This window comes from Zonotrichia leucophrys, chromosome 2 (assembly GCF_028769735.1).
Source record: "Zonotrichia leucophrys gambelii isolate GWCS_2022_RI chromosome 2, RI_Zleu_2.0, whole genome shotgun sequence".
Classification (NCBI taxonomy): domain Eukaryota; kingdom Metazoa; phylum Chordata; class Aves; order Passeriformes; family Passerellidae; genus Zonotrichia; species Zonotrichia leucophrys.
In genome coordinates this window covers 5,979,123-6,000,190 of record NC_088171.1, presented here as the reverse complement: position 1 = coordinate 6,000,190, position 21,068 = coordinate 5,979,123, and the positions used below count along the sequence as shown (strand labels likewise).

Below are 21,068 nucleotides of genomic sequence, written 5' to 3'. Positions count from 1 at the left end.
GTCATTGGGGAGACAGAACACTATCCTAGGATTCTGGCAGAGCAAACCTTCATCAGCATGCCACTAAAGGCCATGCAACCCTCATGGCTGAATAAACCCACATTTTGACAGAAAAGGTCACTATTTGCCCCAGAATTCCTTCTGAGATGGACTCCAGGATCATGAAACTGCTGGAGGCTGCAAGAGGACTTGCCCACCAGATGTTCCTTTATCACCTGGAAAGTCAGGGCAGGGTCTTATCTGTTCCCCTTTTCCCATTTGTGTGCATGAACTGCCAGCTACAAGGGGGAGCAAGCTGCAGGACATCCCACTCCCTGCATCAACCTCAGAGATGAATTAGGAATTAACAAAAGGTCAAGCCCATCTGACAAGGGCTGGCTACTGAGGACAAGCAGCACTTACCACCTGAAGAAGAGCCAGGTAGCCAGAGCCAACATTATCAAAATTGACTTTAACATTGACCCAGAATATTTCCCCAGTGCCGTTATACATCAAACAGTCTGTTTTGTTTGTGATGTTGACCACAAATTTGGAATTTTCATCTGTCATATTGATACATTTCCCAAACTTCCCAGCAAAGAGGTTCACTCCCATGATGCTGAAGATGAGCCAGAAGATGAGGCAGACAAGCAGAACATTCATGATGGAAGGGATGGCTCCCAGGAGGGCATTGACCACAACCTTGGATGAAAAGGGAGAGGAAAAATATGCTTCAGAAAAATAGATAAGCCCAGGTATCTGTAAGCAGTCACTTAGTCATCTCTGCAAACAGAAACCTGATGTTTCCTATGTAAATAGTCTCAATCACACTGTGGTCACAGCTGTCAGGGGGACCCTGAACAATATCTTTAGTATCTATTAGGTTTTCAAAAAAATAGTTGATGTTTCTTGGTCTGCTGTGAGGTCTTACCACTACTAAAATGTAAGTCCACCCTTTATTTTTTTTCCCCTTGTTTTTGGAATTGGACATGGTCCATTTGACTCTTTGTTTTAGACTTTATTGACATAAAACTTCTGAAGTATTCATCCATAAGCACTTGTGCAGAGGACTATATTTAAGACTGTCAAAAGTAGTTCCTAAAAGGACCAGTAATAATTCTCCACGAGTAATTTGCTTCATTTATTTTTAGTGGATTATGGTTGTGTTTGGGGTTTATAAGCATAAGCCAGGTACATTTCCTGTGCTAGGTGCTGTACAGCCACAGAAAAGCGTCCATGCAGATTTTAAATGTATGCTAAAACATAACAGATGGCTTAGAAAAAATTGGGTAAGGAAATGGTGGGAATATTTCTTTGAGTTTCACAGTGAAGGCAGTGAACTCATCTGTGAGGTAGCAAAGAAAGCTTGATGGACCAGCAGAAAAATTCAAAAGCTTCGTAAAGGGTTTTTGGAGACTGTGCCACGCACATTCTTCATAGCAAACATAAAGTATGACATTATCTGTTTCAATATCAAAATTTACTCCATACATGGAAATTTGGATACATTTTGCCAATTAATTTAATGACATTTCTCTCTGTTTTCACAATGTCAAGACTGCAACCACAGAGTTTTCAGTTTTATTCTTCCAGAATAAAAAATAATAAATAAATGCGCTCTGGTGATGGGAAAAGAAAATCTAATGTTCTACAGGAAAACACTTTTGTTTTCTGAAAGAACTCTATTTGAAACAATAATTTGAGCAAAGTACTTTTTAATAGGCTACAGTTTTTGTAAATCAATCCAGTAAAATCTTTCAAAATTGAAGCAACTCTTTCCTCTGCGTTAGCTTGCTATCAGATTTCAAAAATTATAATTGTGCTCACAGTTCTTATTCTCTATTTTATTTTTGCCTATCTCAGTAAGACAGGAACACAAGAATGTCTGGGCAGCAATGGAACAAAGTTCCACCTAGGCCGGTTTTAATTTAAACAGCACTTGGATCAATCACTCCAGGAAAGTCTATAAGGAATGCCCAAGTACAGAAGAGCACAACAAAGGGTCTCTTAAAAAATGTAGTTTATAGTTCCTAAGCTGAGCTCAGGGTGAGCATGTGAACTTGAGAAAGACACAGTGATGAGGATGAGTCACAAACCTGTTATGTGCAAAACCTTTGGTTTGCAATCAGTCTTACCCTCATTCCCTCAAACCGAGACAGTGCTCTCAGGGGTCTCAGAGCTCGCAGAGTCCGGAGAGATTTCATGGGCCCAAAGTTACTGGCAAAGAGGTTTATCAAAGAGACCTGAGTGGGAAGAAAAAGGAAATGCATTAACAACATCCTGTCATCTATTTCCTTTATTTCCGTTAAAAAAAAAAAACCCAACCAACAAACAAAACCATGTTTTCGGTGCCTGGACTACAATATCCTGACACCATTGATACAGGGGTTAAGGTCTGAAATTTACATCAAGAAAATATTCAGGGATTCTGCTGCTAAAGCTGCGTAGGAACAGCAAGGGCAGAACTCACATCTACAATAAGGAAATCCAGCCAGCACCAGGCATTGGTGAAATATTTCTTGAAGCCATAAGCCACCCACTTCAGGAGCATCTCCAGAATGAAGATGAAAGTGAACAGTTTGTCAAGAAATTCCAGTATATCTTTAATTCTTTTTCTCTTATTTACATGGATGTCTTCAAATGCCTGAAATCATAATATATATAGGTAAGTTACAAAAATCAGAAATTAACATTTAAAGTCAAGCAACAGTGAGACCCTTTTATCATTCAGTTTGTTTTAATACACATCTGAACACCATTTGTTACTCAAATCTATGCCATCTGATAAAAGTGTAATTCTCTCTGTGCCTTCTCTTCCTTTTTCTCTATATAAAACAGCCCTGTGGATGCATCCCTCCTGCACAATGAAATCCTGGGAGGACAGGATAAAAATATATACATATTTTTAGAAATTTATATAATAAAATTTATATATTGAAGAGAACTAAGCTTTTTTCCCCCAAGTATTAAGAGTCACTTGTTTGTTTTAATGGTATAAAATCTCCTTAATATTTCACAATTGTGACATAACTTCCTTAGAAAAATCCAGCATACAGCCAGAACAGAAATAGCTTTTGAGATTCATGTATTCTTAACTTAGCTCATGCTCTCTTATAATTTTTAATAACATCAATAATAGATTTGCAATAGTTAAAATTATCAATGAATGCTATTTGAAGACTCTTCCCTCTTTATGAGTTCAAAAAAATTCAGTTTGTTTGTTGGTAAAAACAACTTCTCTGGGTGCAAATTAAAGCAAAAACCCCTTCATGAATACATGAAACTGCGCTACACCAACCAGGGCTCCACTGCTCAGAAGAATCATGAACACGATAAAGGACTCAAACCAAGAATGTTCCACAATCTGGTAGCAGGTTTTTCTCAGATTCAACCAGGTTTCTCCTCCAAACTTTGCAGCCCTATCCAGGCAACAATGGAAGTACCGAGCACAACCTGAAAGTGAGAGACAGCAATGAGTGCATGGAAGGAAAGCGGGTGAATGTGAAGGCATGGCCAGGAAACTTCTGGGGATAGGACAAAGGCAATGGTCACAGTTACTGTGTCCTTGTTGTTGGTTTTCCCTCTTTTACCAAGAGAAAAAAAATTGGGATACATCTAGTTTAATTTGCCTTGTAGCTCCTATACAGTAGGTAGAGCCCCATTGGACAACTTTTCATTATTTCAATATTGTATTTGCAGGGAGCGCCCCAACGAAGGCAGGAATGATGCATCTGACTCCATGTTCTCAGAAGGCGAATTTATTACTTTTTGACACTATATTATATTAATGAATGCTATACGAAACTATACTAAAGAATACAGAAAAGATACTTACAGAAGGCTAAAAAGATAATGATGAAAACTCCTGACTCTTTCCAGAGTCCCGACACAGCTTGGCCCCAATTGGCCAGAGAGTCAAAACAACTCACACTAGAATCCAATCACCTTTGGATAAACAATCTCCAAGCACATTCCACATAAGCACAACACAGGAGAAGCAAATGAGATAAGAATTGTTTTCCTTTTCTCTGAGGCTTCTCAGCTTCCCAGGAGAAAAATCCTGAGTGAAGGAATTTTTTCAGAGAATGTGAATGCCACATTTCAAGACATTTCTGAGACACTGGACAGGCTCTCACTGACCTGCTGTTGGGGCACACAAAACTTCAAGGCCATGGGAAAAGTCTTGATGTTACAAAAGTCCTTCTCGGTTTCTGCACACTCTTTGAAAAGCAGAGATGAGATGCTGCAACCCCAGCATAGAAAGCCACCAAATTTGTCAGGATTGTTGTGAAAGCCAGCGTTGTTACATATTAGAGTAGGAAGAAATCATAAAAGCACTGAACACATCCTAGAATGACTTGCAAAGCTAGATGTTCTCTGATGATTCGAAAAGAGTCCTCAGATTATTGGATGATATTTAAGGTCCTTTCCAACCCAAGTCATTCTGTGATTCTCTAATCATCACCCTATAGAAATTCAATTCGTCTTAGCAGCTTCTTTTGCTTATTTCACTTCTTTGTTTGAGATTGCTCATGAAATATTATTTGAGGAATACTTTTACTGCTGCAATGTATTATAAACCTGATGTGCCAGGTGACCATTGCCCCCTGAGACCTGATCCCACACACTTCTCTTATGCCAAACCCCCAGAGTGACTTGGTTGTGTCGAGCTGAGCGAAATGCATTTCACTTCACAATCCCATTTTTCAAAATGGGGTCTATACCATTGCCCACGTCCCACTCAAAAGAAATTGGCTTTTAGAGGAAAGGGTTTTATTTTTCTGTGTTGACTAGATAGGGACAACTATTTAGCTTTTTTACAGATAACTAAAATTAACTGAAAATAATCTGATCCTATTGGCTCAGCATCACTAGGGAAACAAGTCGAGTTTTCACTCAAACTCTAGTGAAACTATGAGAGTCTTACCTTCCGGAAAACATTGTTCTGGAGTCTTGAAGTCTTCATAAAATTCTGGAATCTGTTTTAAAAGATCTTCAGGATTTGTCAGATCCACTGTGCTGACTTCAGAAGAGCTGACACCGTCCAACTACCAAGCACAGTAATATCAGTTATTGATTCTTTCTAATTCGGGTCCAAATTAATAAATTAATCCATGTACAAATAAAACTCAAAATTAAAGTTTTGGTGTGTACTAATATTACAAATATTGTTGGTAATGGAATAAACTTTTTGATTTTAAAATATATAAGCTTAGAAGTGCCAACAGGTGCACTCAAATAGAGGCCCAAGCTCTATCATTACAATATCTATCTACATGAACCAGATGTAATTGCCTAAAATCAGCTGGGACACTGAAGAGCTTTTAAATTGCATATTAGTGAATGTAGTTCTCAAAAGAGGAGAAATTACCTGGGTTAAAACCATGAAATCATGGAAAGATGCCTTCACACAGGAGACCCAGATAAATAAATCAGTTACCATGCCAGGAACTGAGCACCCATGATAATATTTAGGAAGCAGAAATTGGAATCACACCCTGTATTCTTCAGTAGGCTTTTTGCCAGCCCATTAAACCAAAAACAATATTATGAGTCAGCAGTTTGCTAGCAATTGTTTACTTTATGCTTTTATTCTTTCACGTTTCCATAATGCTGGTTTTTACTTCTTTGAATGCATTCTACATTCAAAAGTATTTTAAATCACTGTAAACTGGTAACAATGATCTTTAATGACACAGAGCGAAACTCATTTCAAGCATTATGGTTCTTGAATCCAAGATACTTAGGACATAGGCAGACTTGATGGAATTTCCCACATGAAAATTTATCTCTCTTGAATTCTTCTTTTTTTTTTTTTTAATACTCCTTTTTTGTGGAGTCAAAATTTAATGAATGGAAGGTATCAGAGAGTATTTTATAAATTATTCATAATTACTACCAAAGTTACATCATAGTTTTCCCATTTCTACATGCTCTCTTTCCTATACTATATATGGGGTTTTTTTTCTTTAAAATAAATACCTAGAAAACCTTTGATTTTGCTCACAGAATTCCAGCTCCTGTATTGCCTCTTATCCTGCCAGACCAGGTACTGCAAGTTCAGAGCTGCTTCTGGCACTAAACGTCTCTCTGGTAAATCCCTGAACTGAAATATGCCTGTGTTTGACCAGTATTGGAAAATTAACATCACTGAAAAAAAAAAAATTGTTACCTCTTTATCTTCTGGTGATGAAAGTTCACTCTTCCTGTCCTTTCCTAGATAAAGCACACTGAAATCTTCAGAGGAAAATCCTGATCCTTTGCTTGAGCTGCCTGAATTTTTTGCTCTGTCTCCCCTTTGCCTCAGGTGATTTTCATCCTGAAATTAAACTGTGGATTAGAGGGGCTTTCTTTTGCCTTTTTAGGGAGTGCACAAATCAGAGGGGAAAAAACAATAAGCTATAAATTTCATTTAAAGTGGGAATTTCCAGAGAAGAGTTATAAGAAAGGATCATTTTGAGTCTCTGATTTTACCTGAGGATAGAACTTTTCCCCAACAGAACAAATGAAGGCATTTTAGTGACCTATTCAAAACTTAAATGAGAATTCTTACATAGGAATTACGAGGGAAATTTAATATGGGAAATTATGATACCAGAATGGCAACTGTGATTGAAAGAGATCTGAAAAATTCATGGAGCACAAAGAAATAGGGTAAATATATGATGTAGTATCAAAAATTTGTCCTTAGTAGAGCCACTCCGTACTTAGTCCCATCCACTTCTAATAATTACTAGATATTACACACAGCAAGGAAAAATACAAAGTAAGGATCAGAACTATCAATTCATATTCTGAATCCATGATAATATTCTGTATGCAGAAGATGTATTTTGGCTCTTTCATGCAAATAATACCAAAACAGTTGACATTATGCATAAATATTTACATTAAAAAATACAAGTTCACCAAGGACTGCCATAATTACCTGTGTGCACCACAGCACGTCAGCTAGAATTCCTGAAAAATGTTTACTTAAAACCAGGAAAGAATCTTGATTTAAAAAGGCTCCAAGTGATGATTTACCCTTGCTGTAAATATTTTTATTTTTGATTCTAGTTCAGAACTTTATAGTTTTCTGGAAATGGATCAACATCTCCCACCCTGTTCTGCTAGAGACTCTTCTCCCGCCCATCCCTCCCTTCATCTCTCTCCACATTTCTGCTGTTCCAACACAAATGAAGACACCCATTACCTGCTTGCTGCATTCTGTGTCAGTAAATGTGCTCAGTTTATCATCATCTTCAAAACCTTCACTTGTATTCTCTGCCTCAGCAATAGGGACACAAACAAACACGTTGGGGTTCCTAACAAAATCTTCAAGACCTGGGCATTTGTCCCTGTTTTTCTCAATCCATTCATTATTGTAATTCTCCTTACAACTCTTTGGCTCTTCCCTCTTGAACCCCAGTGAGTTCTGTGCAGTCAATTTGATTTTCTTCTTGTGCACTTTCTTTATGTGCCTGAGCTTCCTGCAGCAGGCATCCCACGTCGCACTCTTGACAAGGTGGAATGCCTTGCGGATCCGAGCGAAAGCGATCCGAAGATTGTTCATCTCTCCATCATCCTCTGTTGTCTGGAGACTGTCAGCACTGAAAGAACTCAGCAGCAGTGCAATGAAAAGGTTGAGAACCTGAAAGCAATTGAGATAATAATAATAAAAAAAAATCAAAGTCTGGAGATTAGCATTGGAAAATCTGAATTTTAACTTTGAAGAACACAGACGCTACCAAAGTTCTGTCTCTCCTGAGCAAACCAAGACAAGGTGATAAGGAACTGGCAGCAACTGATCACATTGTGATTGATGAAATCAATATATCTATCTGAATTTTCAATGTTCCCATTCCTCTCTTCTCAAAAAAATGTAATTTAAACTACAAGAGAAAACAAATCTGTGTACCAAATGCATTATTTGGTGAAAGCAGCTTTTCAAAGGTTAAAGCAGTAACATTGACTCATGTCCTGTCAGTTTAGTAATAGTCTCTTGATTCTTCAAATTAGAATTAAATAAGGCCCTTGTGGAGTTACTTCCAAAATTCTGTAAGACCAGATTCAGGCCCAGAAATTTCCTCAAATCTGCCACATTATCACAAAAATCAAAATCAAGAGAAGCTCAAATTTTTCATTTTTAAGGACCTTCATATAAAGGAATTTTTAAACCTCCATTTGTTTTGGGTTTTTTTTTTTTGGTTGTTTGCTTTTAAGGGAATGTGAGAATTTAATTTTTTCACTAATATTTTGGTTACTAATGGGATCTGTGTATCTTAATTTTTGTCATGGCAGAACTGGGCAGATAACACCCCTGAGCCATCCAAGGACCACAGGCAGTAGAGAATACCAGCTCTCCAGAGATCAGTTCATCTCATCTGTCTTACTTATTGACTTTAGGCTGGAATAAATCTCAGTCCCATATATCTCTCTCTGCTTCCTTGGACCATAAGAAAGCCTGGACAAAAAGTGGGGGCTAAATGCTTCATTGCTTGACAGTTAACATTAAATTGTGATATAAATCTCACTCACAGCATTTCATCACTGACATCAATCCTTGCACTGTGAAACAGACAGGACATTAAATACATATTTAGGATTCAGCCACAGAGCAAAGATTTCCCACAAAGGTCTGCCTGGAGTTAAATATGTTCAGAATTCTTTTTACAATTAAAAGCTTGGCATATGGATAAAGGACATGAGGAACAAAATTACCAAAAGAAGATATTTACAATTTGGGCATCAAGAAAGGACAGCTTAGGACCAAGGAAGGCAGGCTGTCCCTTGTGTCCCAGCATAGTGGGTTGAGGCTGTGTAGGTTATGCCATTGCAAGATCTAGCTCTTGGATATAAACGTATCTTGCAATGCCTAAAAATAATCCTGATTTCTGTGGTAGCACTGTAGATTCTGCCATTTGCTGATAAAGCATTCAGTACTTGCATGAGGTCTTAATAAAATAAATAAAATTGATTTAGAGAGGGACTTAAGCACTTGGCCTAATTAATTCAAGCAGGTGAGCCATAAGCCTCACTGATTATTTACATCCAAATCCCAAGACAGGGAGGAACTTAGCTGTCTGTGGTGTATTTACTGCAAAGGTGTTTCTTGTCAATTGCCACATGGAAAGGTCAAGTGGTGCTGTGAGCAAAGCTCACAAAATGGGAAAATACAGACAGTGGCCCAAAGGTGAAAGGAAAAAGAGGATTTCACAGACTATAACATACATAAGTAACTTTTCCACCAGTTTTTAGGGAAGCTACCTTTTTTTTTTTTTAGAACAACCATTAACTGGAGTCCACCACAGACAGGATGAAGAGAAGAATACATTGCAAAACTTACCACTAAATTTCCTATCACCATGACCAGCAGAAAGAGAACAAGACACACTGATGGTTCAGCAACCACCATGCAGTCCCACATGGTCTCAATCCATTCTCCACACAGAATTCGGAAAACGACGAGGAATGAATGGAAAAAGTCCATCATGTGCCAGCGTGGCCTGCCGTCTTTGCTTATTTTATTGCAGTTTTTCGCATAACTTTTCCCAAAAAGTTGCACCCCTACTACAGCAAAAATGAAAATGATGATTCCCAGGACGAGGGTCAGATTACTCAGTGCTCCCAGGGAGTTACAAATTATTTTAATTAGAGTGTTTAAAGTTGGCCAGGACTTTGCCAGTTTGAAGACCCTCAGCTGCGTAGCAACATAAAACATAGAGTTAGACATCGGTAGAGATAACTTATCTTTGCACCATGCAAATCCTACAACGACCAACTTACTGATATTCTGAACTATTCCAGCAATGCAACATTTGTGGTACATTAATACTTATAAAAAGTATTTATAGATATTTTTTTCTCTTGGCTGGGCAACACTGCAAACATAAACTAATCATCTCGTAAAAGACCAAACTAACCTGAGACCCTGATAAATGCAGGCAGGTGTCCATGCAATTCTCTTGATGTAGATTATGGTGCTTAATTTACATGTAAAACAAAGGACCAAAAGCTCAGGGACTGCTGCTGTAGCACTTTGAAAAGAGTCTATATTTTGATCAAGGAATTTAAATCAGTCCCTGGTATATGAAGTGGATACCTTAACATAATTTCACATCTCACTTTAAACATTGTTTATTTCTGTTTGTACTCTGACACTTTTCTCCTAATTTCCTGGGCTAGTATTTAATTAGTTGTGTCAGTGTTATAACACATCCATTCTGGAATATTTTTTCCTTTGAATATTTCTCAGTGAATTCAAAAGAAATATACTTTTTAAACTCCGACTCTAACGTCACAAGGAGTTTGAGTGTGTTTCCTAAAGCCAAGTCGAGAAAGTAAAAATAATGAGGATTAAAAAAATTAATAATTTTTTGCCTCCTAACTGCAGAAGTATTCTGTATTAAATTCACAAGATAAAGTTTTATACAACTGAGCATGCGTGAAGCATTACCAGTCTGAAGGATCGTAAAACTGACAGGGTTCCTCCTTTTCTCCTTTCTTTCTTGCTTTTGTGTTTGGGGAAACTCAATTCAATTAAACTCAGTGTGACAATGATACTGTCAAAAATATTCCAGGGCTGCTGAAAATAGTAATAGGGATCTAGAGCGATGATTTTTAAGATCATTTCTGCAGTGAAGATTCCTGTAAAAACCTGTGACAAGGAAACAGTAGCATCAGCCTGAAAGTAGCCATGAATTTATCTTATCTCTAGGTCACCTTCCCTCAAATAATATTCATGGACAGGTTAATAAAACCCACGTTTATGAAGTTCTAATGCACTTTTAATTAAAATGGGAGGATTTTTTTTCTGCCTTCTCAGGGGCACGACAAACTGCATAAAAAATCTGTGAATTGTCTGTATTAGAAACAAAGTTTATTAATGCTGGGTTTGCTAATTTTCAATTTTTACTTTCACTTTTTATGTTTCAAGTGAAAACACATATCAGCCAATTAATTAATTCTATAAAAAGCCACATAGCTGAGAATTTGCTTACCAAGTTTCCTATTTTAAGCATGTATTTAAAAGTAAGTGACATATTATTGTGCTCCAGTGCCATGAACAAAGTGTTCATCACAATGCAAACCGTGATGGTGAGATCAAAGAAAGGATCCTTTATAAAAGCAGCCACTTTTTCCTTGATTCTCAACCAAAATGGGCAACAATCCCAAATTAGATACTTTAAAGCAAAGTTCTTCAGGCGTGGTGGGCATTTCTGCTGAGCTTCTTCACGTTCTAAATGAAAAAGAAAATCCTTCTATCATTATTTATCACTGAGCAAGATGGTGATATAACAACTTCAAGCATTCAAAAGAACAGAGAAGGAAAAGGAAATGTCTCATCTCTCACAGAGCCTCCCTGAATTTTTTACCATTTATGTGATTCTTACATCAGCTGATAAACAGGAAAATAAAAATTCAAAGAAAATGCCAATTTCTTTTGTGAGCACTTCCTTCCAAAGCCTTTGGAAAGGGTTTTCTTTGTTTCTTACTGGTACTACAACCATCTGGCAATGCAGATATTTGTGATGCAGGGCCCTCACCACAGCTTCTCATGCTCCTGCAGGACAACAGAGCATGAGAAGCTCTTCCCACCTTGTCCTCACAGGGTGTCTGGGACAACAACTGTGTCACACCCAACAACTTTTTGTCTCCCTTGACCCTCGAGGCAGCTTAAAGAATCAGTGGTAGACATGGGAATTCTGACTCTGCAAATCCACATTGCCTGAAATTTGGTCTTTGGCATTTTCTATGGGAAAGGTCACACCCACAATTTCCAGCTGATGCAAGCCGAACAGATCTCCATTTTCCTCAAGCAGAACTTGGGACAGAAGCTGTTTCAATTTTGTCATTTTCATCTTTTTAATCAAATCTAAATCTCATAGCTTTTCTTTCTTCTCCATTAATATTAATTAGCCCTTCAAAATACTTTTGACCCAGCTTAAGCCCTGTGCAAATTCATTGACTGACTGGAACTAGCTTTAAGTACAAGCACAGTAGGAATTACTCAGCTGGTTTTCAGAGACCTGGAAGCTTTTCAGAAATAGATGAGCTGGGTCTGACTCATATCCTTTTCTTAATTGGCCCTGTCCTTATTTCTTCTTTCTGTTTCATTTTCATTTCTTCTCCCCCAGGCTCAATACCTACATCTGCACCCTACACCACTTATTGCAGAGTGATCACTTTGACTCAATCCTCACTCCAGGTCTAGCTCTTGTCTTCCTCTAGAGCTACAAGTCCTGTTTCACTCCAGCTCACAGCTAAAACTGTGCAACTAAACCCAGATCTTTGATGAATTACACTGCAAGGCAAAGCTTGACAGATGTGTTGCAACCATAATTCTCCCAGGAAAAAAAAAATCTTTTAAAACTTTAGAAAAGGGACCTTCCTACCACAGGTACCTCCCCATTCAATCCCATATTTGTGGTCCAAGAATTGGTGGTAGAGTTCCTCAAATGGGCCAAAAGAAAACAAAAGTTCCTCATCCTGAATAACCTGGACTGAAATTTTTCAGCAAGATCTGCAACAAAACTATCAGTCATCAAAATGACTGTTACTGATTAACTCCCACCAAAAATTCACTTGGGAAGGTAAATTAAAGGAATAAAATTGTGACGCTAAATATTCAATATGCAAGAATTGTCATAACTAATTTTACTTGCATAATCTTGTTAATTGTTGAATTCTGTGTGCCTGTGAATCCTCTGAATTCTGCCACTGACACAACAGAAATCAGAGGATCAGGAGAAGAAAAGTGTCCCAGTTCTGCAGGTCAGATGATTGCCCATTCTCACTCCAATCCCCTTCACTCTCTGCCCTACAAAAGGAGCTTTTACAATAGGCAAAGAATGTGTTCCAGTACACAGAGACTGTTTGACACCATTTTTTTCTAAAAGAAATCCAAATGAACAAGGAAATTCCTAATTACACGCCTACAAATCTCTGCTAACCTTTAAGAACTATGTTTTGTTCTTTCACGGCGGCATTACTTTAGGGTTGAAATAAACTTAATGAGGAACCACTTACCCTCCAAGACACTGGTAATTATGCTGACTACACTTGCTGCCCTTTGTCTCTGAAGAGCCTCATTAAAGTACTCCACTGACAGATGAGGAGGTAAATGCATCATGCTGCTCTCATCACGCACAGCTGGCTGCTCAGAGAAGTAAACAAGATTAGGGAGATACCACGGGAGTGAAATGAGCCAGGATGTGATGATGGGTAACTGTGAGAGTTAATAGGAACAATGACAGGCAGCCAAATAAATGTACTTTTCTACAAGATGTAATAGATGGTGAGATTGAAGGTCCTACTCTCTTGTGGGGCTGCAGTGAATGGATCCTGCAAGCACGTAACACGGGGCAAGCACAGCCTTGGAAATCAGTGTATGAGGGGAAATGGACCTAGGAATTAATCAAGAAACTAATGGAATAGGAGAGAGGTGAAGGATAAATAGGGGAAATTTGGGAACTTACAGGCAAAGCTGCTGCATGATGCTAAAGGGGCTATGAACAAAAAAAATTAAAAATTCACAGGTATTATTCAAAATCATACCCCTGAGCAGCATTTGGGATGAAAAGGGTGACTTGTAATTTCAGCACTAGGAATCTTTCAAACTACCTTAGTGCAATTAATGAGCAGCGGAAACATAAGGTTTACAAGAAGGCGGCCAAAATCTAATTTTCAGGAAGCATCAGACTTATTAAAAACCAGTTTCTACAGACAACTGAAAAATTCCCACATCAGCATGCTTGAGTTCACATCGCTGTTTGCCATTAAGGTGAAACTCTTAAAACAACAACAAAACAAACAAACAAACAAAAAACCAACAACCCAACCCTGCCACTGACCGATAAACCACAATATAAAGCATATATATAAAATATTATATTTTTCCTCACCAGATCCCCCTTTCCTGCGTCTTCCATGACCGGTGGGAGCACGGCTCCTTCAGAGGACACGGGATCTTGGCTGTGCACCCCGCTGCTCCCCAAACCCAGCCCGGGGTGCGCATCCAGGCCGCCCCCCTTGCTGCTCCGAGCGCAGTTCGGGGTGGTGGGGTGGGAGCTGTGGCCCCGCTGGCCCTGCAGGCTGGGGCGCCGTCCCATCCGCGGGCCCGACAGCGAGCGGCAGCGGGGTTGGTGTCCCCCGGCGCCCGCCGTGTCCTCGTCACCCAGATCCGCTCCCGAGTCACCCTCCACGGCGGGGATTTGGAAGTTGAAGACGCTCCCGTGGCTCAGCCGGCGCTTGGAGCTGGGGCCGTACACCAGGCCCACTAGAGACTGGAAGGCCGGGAAAAGCAAAACAGAGAGAGCAGCGTAACATCACAGAGAAAATTTGGGGAATTGTAAATTGTTAGAGGTTCGTAATGTTTACTCTCAACCGATGCAAGTCCAAAGCTCTTATTTGATTTAGATTTTTTTGGAAGGATTATGTTTGGATTCTCAATGGCAAATAATAAAACTTTGGCCTGGGAGAGACTGGAAGGCCAGGAAAAGCAAAACAGAGAGAGCAGTGTAACATCACGGAGAAAATCTGGGGAAGCTGTAAATTGTTCGAGCTTCGAAACGTTTGCTGTCAACCACTGCAAGTCCAAAACTCTTATCTGATTTAGATTTTTTGGGAAGGATTGTGTTTATATTCTCAACAGCAGATAATAAAATTTTATGAGCTGTACCAGCCATTTTTGAGATAATACTTACATTTTATACCTACATTTTATACTTATGTTTTAAGTATGAAGTTTTATACTTATATTTTAAGTATAAAATTTTTCACAGAGAATGACAATATAAAAGCTAAGTTCTGGTAGTAGTTCACTTTTTTTTATTTCTCTTTGTTATAGAAAATTTATTTAACTATTTTAACTGTGCTTTCATGCTCCATTTATAATACTTCCTTTTCAAATTATTTTTTTCATCTAATTCTTCTTTATCCCAATATTTGCTCATTTTAAGGAATTAAGAGTGATCTGTGTTTGTAATGGGATTTTGTTTATGCTTTCAAGCCATTAATTTTAAATTAAAATTAGAATAGCTGTAAGGATCTCAGATGCAGATAATAGATTACCAACTTTCGTTGACTGTCTGGGAGCTGTGACTTGGGAAGTTCTTCTTCTTCTTCATTTTCTTCTCTCCCCAGTGTCTTATTTCTCTTTTGCCTATTGCTCCTTTCCTTGATTTCTTTGGACGACAGAGAAGAGGCTTCAAAGGAGCTAAGTGACAGGATATCAATCCCTTTAATACCCAGTGACTGAAATTAAAAAAATCAAACGTGGATGATATTATTGCTGGGTGCTTGGAGTAAAAGCAGAAAGAAAACACTTCAGTGCTCTACATTATTATTTCCTGATAACAATTTTTGTTTCACAAAGATCGTTAAAAATCTTCAAATATGTGATAATGCTAAAAGAAAGAGGAGAGAATTTCCCCAACATATGGAGCACTGAACAATTTGGTATTTGCAGTGTGTTATACCATTACAACTACTGGGCCTGCCAGAGGCAAAATAATCACATTATAGCTCCTGCTCCTCCATATGGCAAACTTGCTTACAATAAAAATTCTCAGTTTGAAAATAATGCAGTAGAATATATCCTTTCCCCAAAATAAATGTCCAATCTGTAATAAAAGTCTTTCTTTTCATTGGGGATCCTTGGGACTATATTCACAGTGTGGATGATTTTCCTTCCAATGTTGAATTTAGGGTGATGTTTTTAAAACACAGGAGTATCTTGTTCCAGAAGCTTCTGTGCTATTTAAGTTACCAAGAGACTTTTCATTCAACTACAATAGGTTTTGGCTCAGATGTTAATGCAGCAGAATTATTGTACGTTTCTTTGCTCAGCAGCTCAAATGACAAAATAGAATAAAAAATCATTTTTAAAAAGCTAAATTTTTGATGGAAGCTGCTGGTTGATGGAATTAAATACTTAAAGTAACATCAACCTTTAGTGCATTTTATCCAGAATAAAGTCATTGATTCAGAGGAAACATACACAGCTGAAGGAGGAGATGTTCTGCAGCTCCAGGAATCACTAATTTCAATAAGTTATCACTTGCTCCTGTTTCCATGAGTGTTTTTATATACAGCTGTACACAGGGAGTGATGCTTTTTCTTATGCTTGGATGGGGCTCTGAGCAATTTGGTCTAGTGGAAGGTGTCCCTGCCCATGGTAGGGGCTTGGAGTGAGATGATCTTTAAGATCCCTTCCAGAATTCCCAGGTTGGAAGAGACCTTCAAGATCATACCCAGACCCAACACCTCAATTAAACTCAGGGATGGTGACTCCACCACCTCCCTGGGCAGCCATTCCAGAACTTTATCACCCTTTCTGTGAAAAACATTTTCCTGATATCCAACCTATATTTTCCCTGGTGCAGCTTGAGACTGTGTCCTCCAAACCTAAACCTGCCCTTCCAACCAAAACCTGACCAAAATTGAACAATGAGACAAACACTTGCAAGTGAGTAATTTACATACCTCTTGCTCCTTCTGCAGTAATTCCATAGCTTCCCGAAATTTCCTTTCCTTTGCCTCAGTTTCAGCAATGGTGGCCTTGTTCTGGTCCTCATATGCCATTGTTACTACAGCCAGAATCAAGTTGACTAGATAAAATGAGCCCAGAAAGATGACCATCATGAAGAAGACTACATACACCTTCCCAGAAGCTCTGAGGGTCTGCAAGCAACACACCCCAGAGATAAACATTACCACAAAAAGCACCAGGTAGGCTTTCAACGTGTCTCTGAAATTCTTCAAAAGCACTGAGCTTCCTAGACACAATGCCTCAGGAAGCTTAAATGGAATCATAAATTTCTTTGCTGCTCTTCCCTGCCTTCCTTCCTCCTCCAATACCCTCCCATTGTAAATTGCATGAAGACGATGAAGGAAGCACTTTTACATTTTTGAAGGACAGTACAGAATCCTTTTAGGACTTTTTTTCCAAGAGTAGGGTGAAAGAGTTGGGAAGCACTTCAACATCTCTTTTCCAGGAGTCACAGGCAGAAGGAAGGACCATGAGCCTACCAGGGCCATGCCCTGGAAGAGCACACCATAGGCTCTCGCCATTCTCCCCAAGTTAGGGTGACAAGAAAGGAATGATGGGAACAGTTATGCAGATTAACTTATTCCATATAAGGTGATGTTATGAACCCTGCTTTCTGACTGGTTAGTCTTGTGTTCTACATAAGGTATGGTTTCTGTTCCTCTTTGTTCTTTGGTTCCCTGCCCTCTATATATAAAGTTCGTGTATGCCTGTTTTCACGGTTTTCTGGAGTAGCTCCCTACAGTGTACAGTTTATGTTTTTGTTGTGCATTTATTGCTGGTGCCCCTTTTATTTTCCTTTATTAAACTTTGATTTTTGAGCACTCCTGTTGTACCTGTCCCTATTTTAGTTACTGCCACACTCCCACCTGACCCTGTCCTGGGGTTGCACCCAAAATCAGCAATGAGGGTTCATCCAGCAACACCCTCACAGATGAATCATTGATTTTACATCCCATTGAGACAACCAAGGAGGCATTTTTACATTTTTGAAGGACAGTACAGAACTCTTTATAGGACTTTTTTCCAAAAGCAGAGTGAAAGAGCTGGCAAGCACTTCAGCATCCCTTTTCCAGGAGTCACAGGCAGAAGGGAAGGTGTGGGCTCAATGACCTGCAGCTATTGCTTTTATTTGAGGTTTCTTGTCCTCTCTACACATTTTCTGCTTCAACCAATGAATATCAGTTCTAAGCCATGCACAAAACTGGTACCTGTTGGTACAGACGCTCCCAGTAGTCCTGGGTCATCAGGCGGAATAAGGAGAGAAAAGCCCAGCCAAATGTATCAAAACTGGTGAAACCATAATCAGGATTTGGCCCAATTTTACAGCATTTATAGCCAGGAGGACAGTCCCTGGAATTAATAACAAAAAGTGGAGTTCTTGTAAATGTGCAGATTTCAAGGAAAACCTCAGCTTTATGCAAGAGTTCCGATTATGTTTCAGCTCTGCAGTTCACTAGAGTGCAAAACACTTCTCTACTCCAGGTAGTATTGGCTGGAAGGAGGGATGGAAAAATCAGCACCCACAATCCAGAAACAAAGGAAGAAGACAGGCTGGAGTAGACCACCAACCCAGGACAGGCCCCCCATCACCAGTCCTCATCCCCTGCCCCTCACTGCAAAGCAACCACTCTCCCTCCTTGCCCAAACCTGCCCTCCAAAATTCTTTTTTTGTTTTTCCAGTTTAATGCTCATGAGCCTTCACAGAGAGGAGTGTCTGTCCTGTGCTATACCCCAGATCTTTCACATTTTCAGTTCTCTCACACATCCATGGGAAAAAGGAAGACAACACTTCAGGAACGTCTAAAAGACTAATTAGATCTGAATGCAAGTTCATACTTCATTCCCTACAAGAATTAAATTATCTGACTGCTATACTTTATTTTCTGTGTTCCTGTTTCTGCATTCAAGGAAAGCTTGGAATTTCTGCTTTTGTCTCACATGACTGAGCAAATATAGGAGCACTGAGGCAGAGAAAACTTCCAAGGAAGAAATAATCTTAAGTCACTCACCCACCACCAGGACCACACAGCAAAATATCCAAAGAACCATTTTTCCTAGCAAAGTCAGCTATTAAAAAAAAGGGAAAAAAATTAAACTCAGGGTACTTTCTAGCCTGAATAGTCTATCATTTAATATTAGTAGTGATGAGTAACCAGTGACCTGTAAGAGTGAGAGCACAGGTTTCCCATGCTCACATTAACTGCACCAGATTGCAGGATGCCCTGGCCTCATTTATACACATGAATATGTGTATGCATGAATTTCAGACTGAAGGTACTCCTTTAATGTAGAATTTTTACAGTTATTATCACTTCGGCTATGTCTGTATAAAGAAAATGAAGAATTGGAAGACATAGGCTCAAATGCAGTCACAGAATCCAGGAGTGGTTCAGGTTGGAAGGGACTGTAAAACTCATCTCATTCCAATCCCTGCCATGGGCAGGGACACCTTCCAGTGTCCCAGGCTGCTCCAAGCTCTGTCCAGCCTGGTCTGGGACACTTCAGGGATCCAGGGGCAGCCACAGCTTCACTGGGCACCCTGTGCCAGGACCTCACCACTCTCTCAATAAAGAATTTCTCCCAAACATCTAATAGAAATGTTAAACCCATCCAATATTTGCTAAAATATTTGCCGATATTTTGCTAAAATATTTTCCAGTATTTTTAAATGTTGGCACAAACTGGCAGAGTTCTGGCCTGTAGCAATTACCCTTCTCCAAGAGCATGTGCAAACATTGCTAGGAGTAGAATAGACCAGTTCTGTTTCCAATGAGCAGCAAAAAAGCCCAGTTCTGAGGGGGAAGAAAGAGTGTTTGGTTGTGTGAATATCCACAACTGCAGAGCCAAAAGGCAGCTCCTAGCCCTGCTTAGCAGAGAAATGTAGATTTATCCATTAGGATGTTGGAGCTGTGCCCTTTTTGAACTCTTCCCCTCTTTCTCTTAGCATTAGTTACTCTGTTATCAGCAGAATGAAAGTAAAAGCTTTAGCTAATAGCCAATTATATCCATTAAGGTGTGGATTTATTATCCCAGACGTAAGGGAGGTTTCACATGTCCCTGGTGCTTCTCAAGCCTCTCCTATGCACATCAGATAAGCCAGCATGATTCAGAGCCACCAGGAACCTTTGATATCAGCTCTGCCCATACCATGTAAATACCCCATAAAGGAATTAATCCCTATTTGGGCTACTTTTTACTGGAATTTTGCTCAGCTCCACTCCTGCAAACTGAAAAAGAAGTTTTTTAAAAAAGATTCAGTGATTGAATCACAATAACATTTAGTTCTCCATGTAGGAGATGGGAACTTCCTACAAAACCAGGAAGAAGGCAGTCCATAAAAAAATATAAAAATAGTTTTATAGAAAATTTGGCTTATAGGACTGTGCATCCTAAATCCTGTAAAAAAGGCATCTACCAAGCATTAAACCTGTCTGGGCTCTCCTATTCCTTTTGGCATAGGATTTGTACAACACAAAGGTTGTGAAGCAACACAGATTTTATATTTTTCGAGCTGTTTTCTCCATATCATTGTGTTTATACAGCTTCAATGTTCTGCATATACTAAAAAATAGATATTTTTGCTTCTTGTTCTTCAGCACAAACTTTGTCTCATCCATGGTCTCTGCTGTGGTGTTCTAGTCACTGATTGATTCCTGTTCAAGTTTGCTTTCAATTATGATTTTTACAGCATTCTGTACATGTAAATTACTTGGTTTTTATGTGTGGTCTTTTGGTAGGAACAAGGAAAAAAATTGGTTTTCCTCAAAAATCTTTTCTACACTTTTTTCTCATGGATTGTGAAGTTATTGAAAAAATCCTGTCTGAACAAATCTCCCACAGAGAGTGTGAACAAACAGCAATTCTGGGTGACTTTTCATGTATTTCCAGAGTTCTCCTGGGAAAATTTTTTTCTTCCTGTACATTTGCTGCTGTGTCTGAACTCACTGGGAGAGATCTTCAGTGATGAAGCTTTCTTCATATTTCTGGCACAGACATTGATTATTTTCAGTCTGTTTTTTTCACATATACTGAGTTTTCTCCTTTAACACAAGGCTTTGCTTTGCTATTCTGAATTGCATCTTACAGGTGTTCCTCTGGGGATGCTTTGATGCATTTTCAGATCTCTGCTCCACGGTTCCATCACCAGCCTCAGCCAAGGTGTGAACATGAAACACATGTATTGTAGATATCTTATATATCTTATATAAGACATAAAATAAGATATATTTGATGTCAAGAAGTAAGTAATTTGACTTTTCAACTAATTCCTCTGTTTTAGAGCTGAGGAGCAGTTCTCACTGAGCAGGAAAATGAAGATGCATTGGCTCTTGAGTCTGTAGTAAAAGGTGAACTTTGGGGAATTACAACAGAGAATGAGCTAATGCATGTTTCAGTTATTGTCATATCATTAAGGGAAACAGATCTGGATGTTACTGGAAAATTTGGGAGTGCTTTTTTTCTTATAATGAAGGGAAGGAATGCATTCCTGGACGCCTGTAAGCTGCTCTGGCAATCAGAAGGCCATTATCAGGTAGTTACTCATCAAAACATCAAC

At 39.0% G+C, this 21,068-nt stretch overlaps 1 protein-coding gene across 1 annotated transcript in view; it reads right to left on the bottom strand.

The window, feature by feature from the left end:
• Positions 1 to 21,068, bottom strand: part of LOC135443557 (sodium channel protein type 5 subunit alpha-like) — a 42,866-nt gene that overhangs the window by 5,769 nt on the left and 16,029 nt on the right. Inside the window, exons 8-23 of the mRNA XM_064703848.1 lie at positions 18,523 to 18,580; positions 17,722 to 17,863; positions 16,447 to 16,644; positions 15,034 to 15,216; positions 13,866 to 14,246; positions 12,991 to 13,117; positions 10,962 to 11,200; positions 10,418 to 10,618; positions 9,308 to 9,661; positions 7,175 to 7,612; positions 6,152 to 6,298; positions 4,907 to 5,027; positions 3,278 to 3,432; positions 2,450 to 2,623; positions 2,115 to 2,222; positions 403 to 681 (exon numbers count right to left, since the gene is read on the bottom strand). Of these exons, the coding sequence (XP_064559918.1) occupies positions 403 to 681; positions 2,115 to 2,222; positions 2,450 to 2,623; positions 3,278 to 3,432; positions 4,907 to 5,027; positions 6,152 to 6,298; positions 7,175 to 7,612; positions 9,308 to 9,661; positions 10,418 to 10,618; positions 10,962 to 11,200; positions 12,991 to 13,117; positions 13,866 to 14,246; positions 15,034 to 15,216; positions 16,447 to 16,644; positions 17,722 to 17,863; positions 18,523 to 18,580 (3,305 nt within the window). The remainder of the gene's footprint in view (positions 1 to 402; positions 682 to 2,114; positions 2,223 to 2,449; positions 2,624 to 3,277; positions 3,433 to 4,906; positions 5,028 to 6,151; positions 6,299 to 7,174; positions 7,613 to 9,307; positions 9,662 to 10,417; positions 10,619 to 10,961; positions 11,201 to 12,990; positions 13,118 to 13,865; positions 14,247 to 15,033; positions 15,217 to 16,446; positions 16,645 to 17,721; positions 17,864 to 18,522; positions 18,581 to 21,068) is intronic.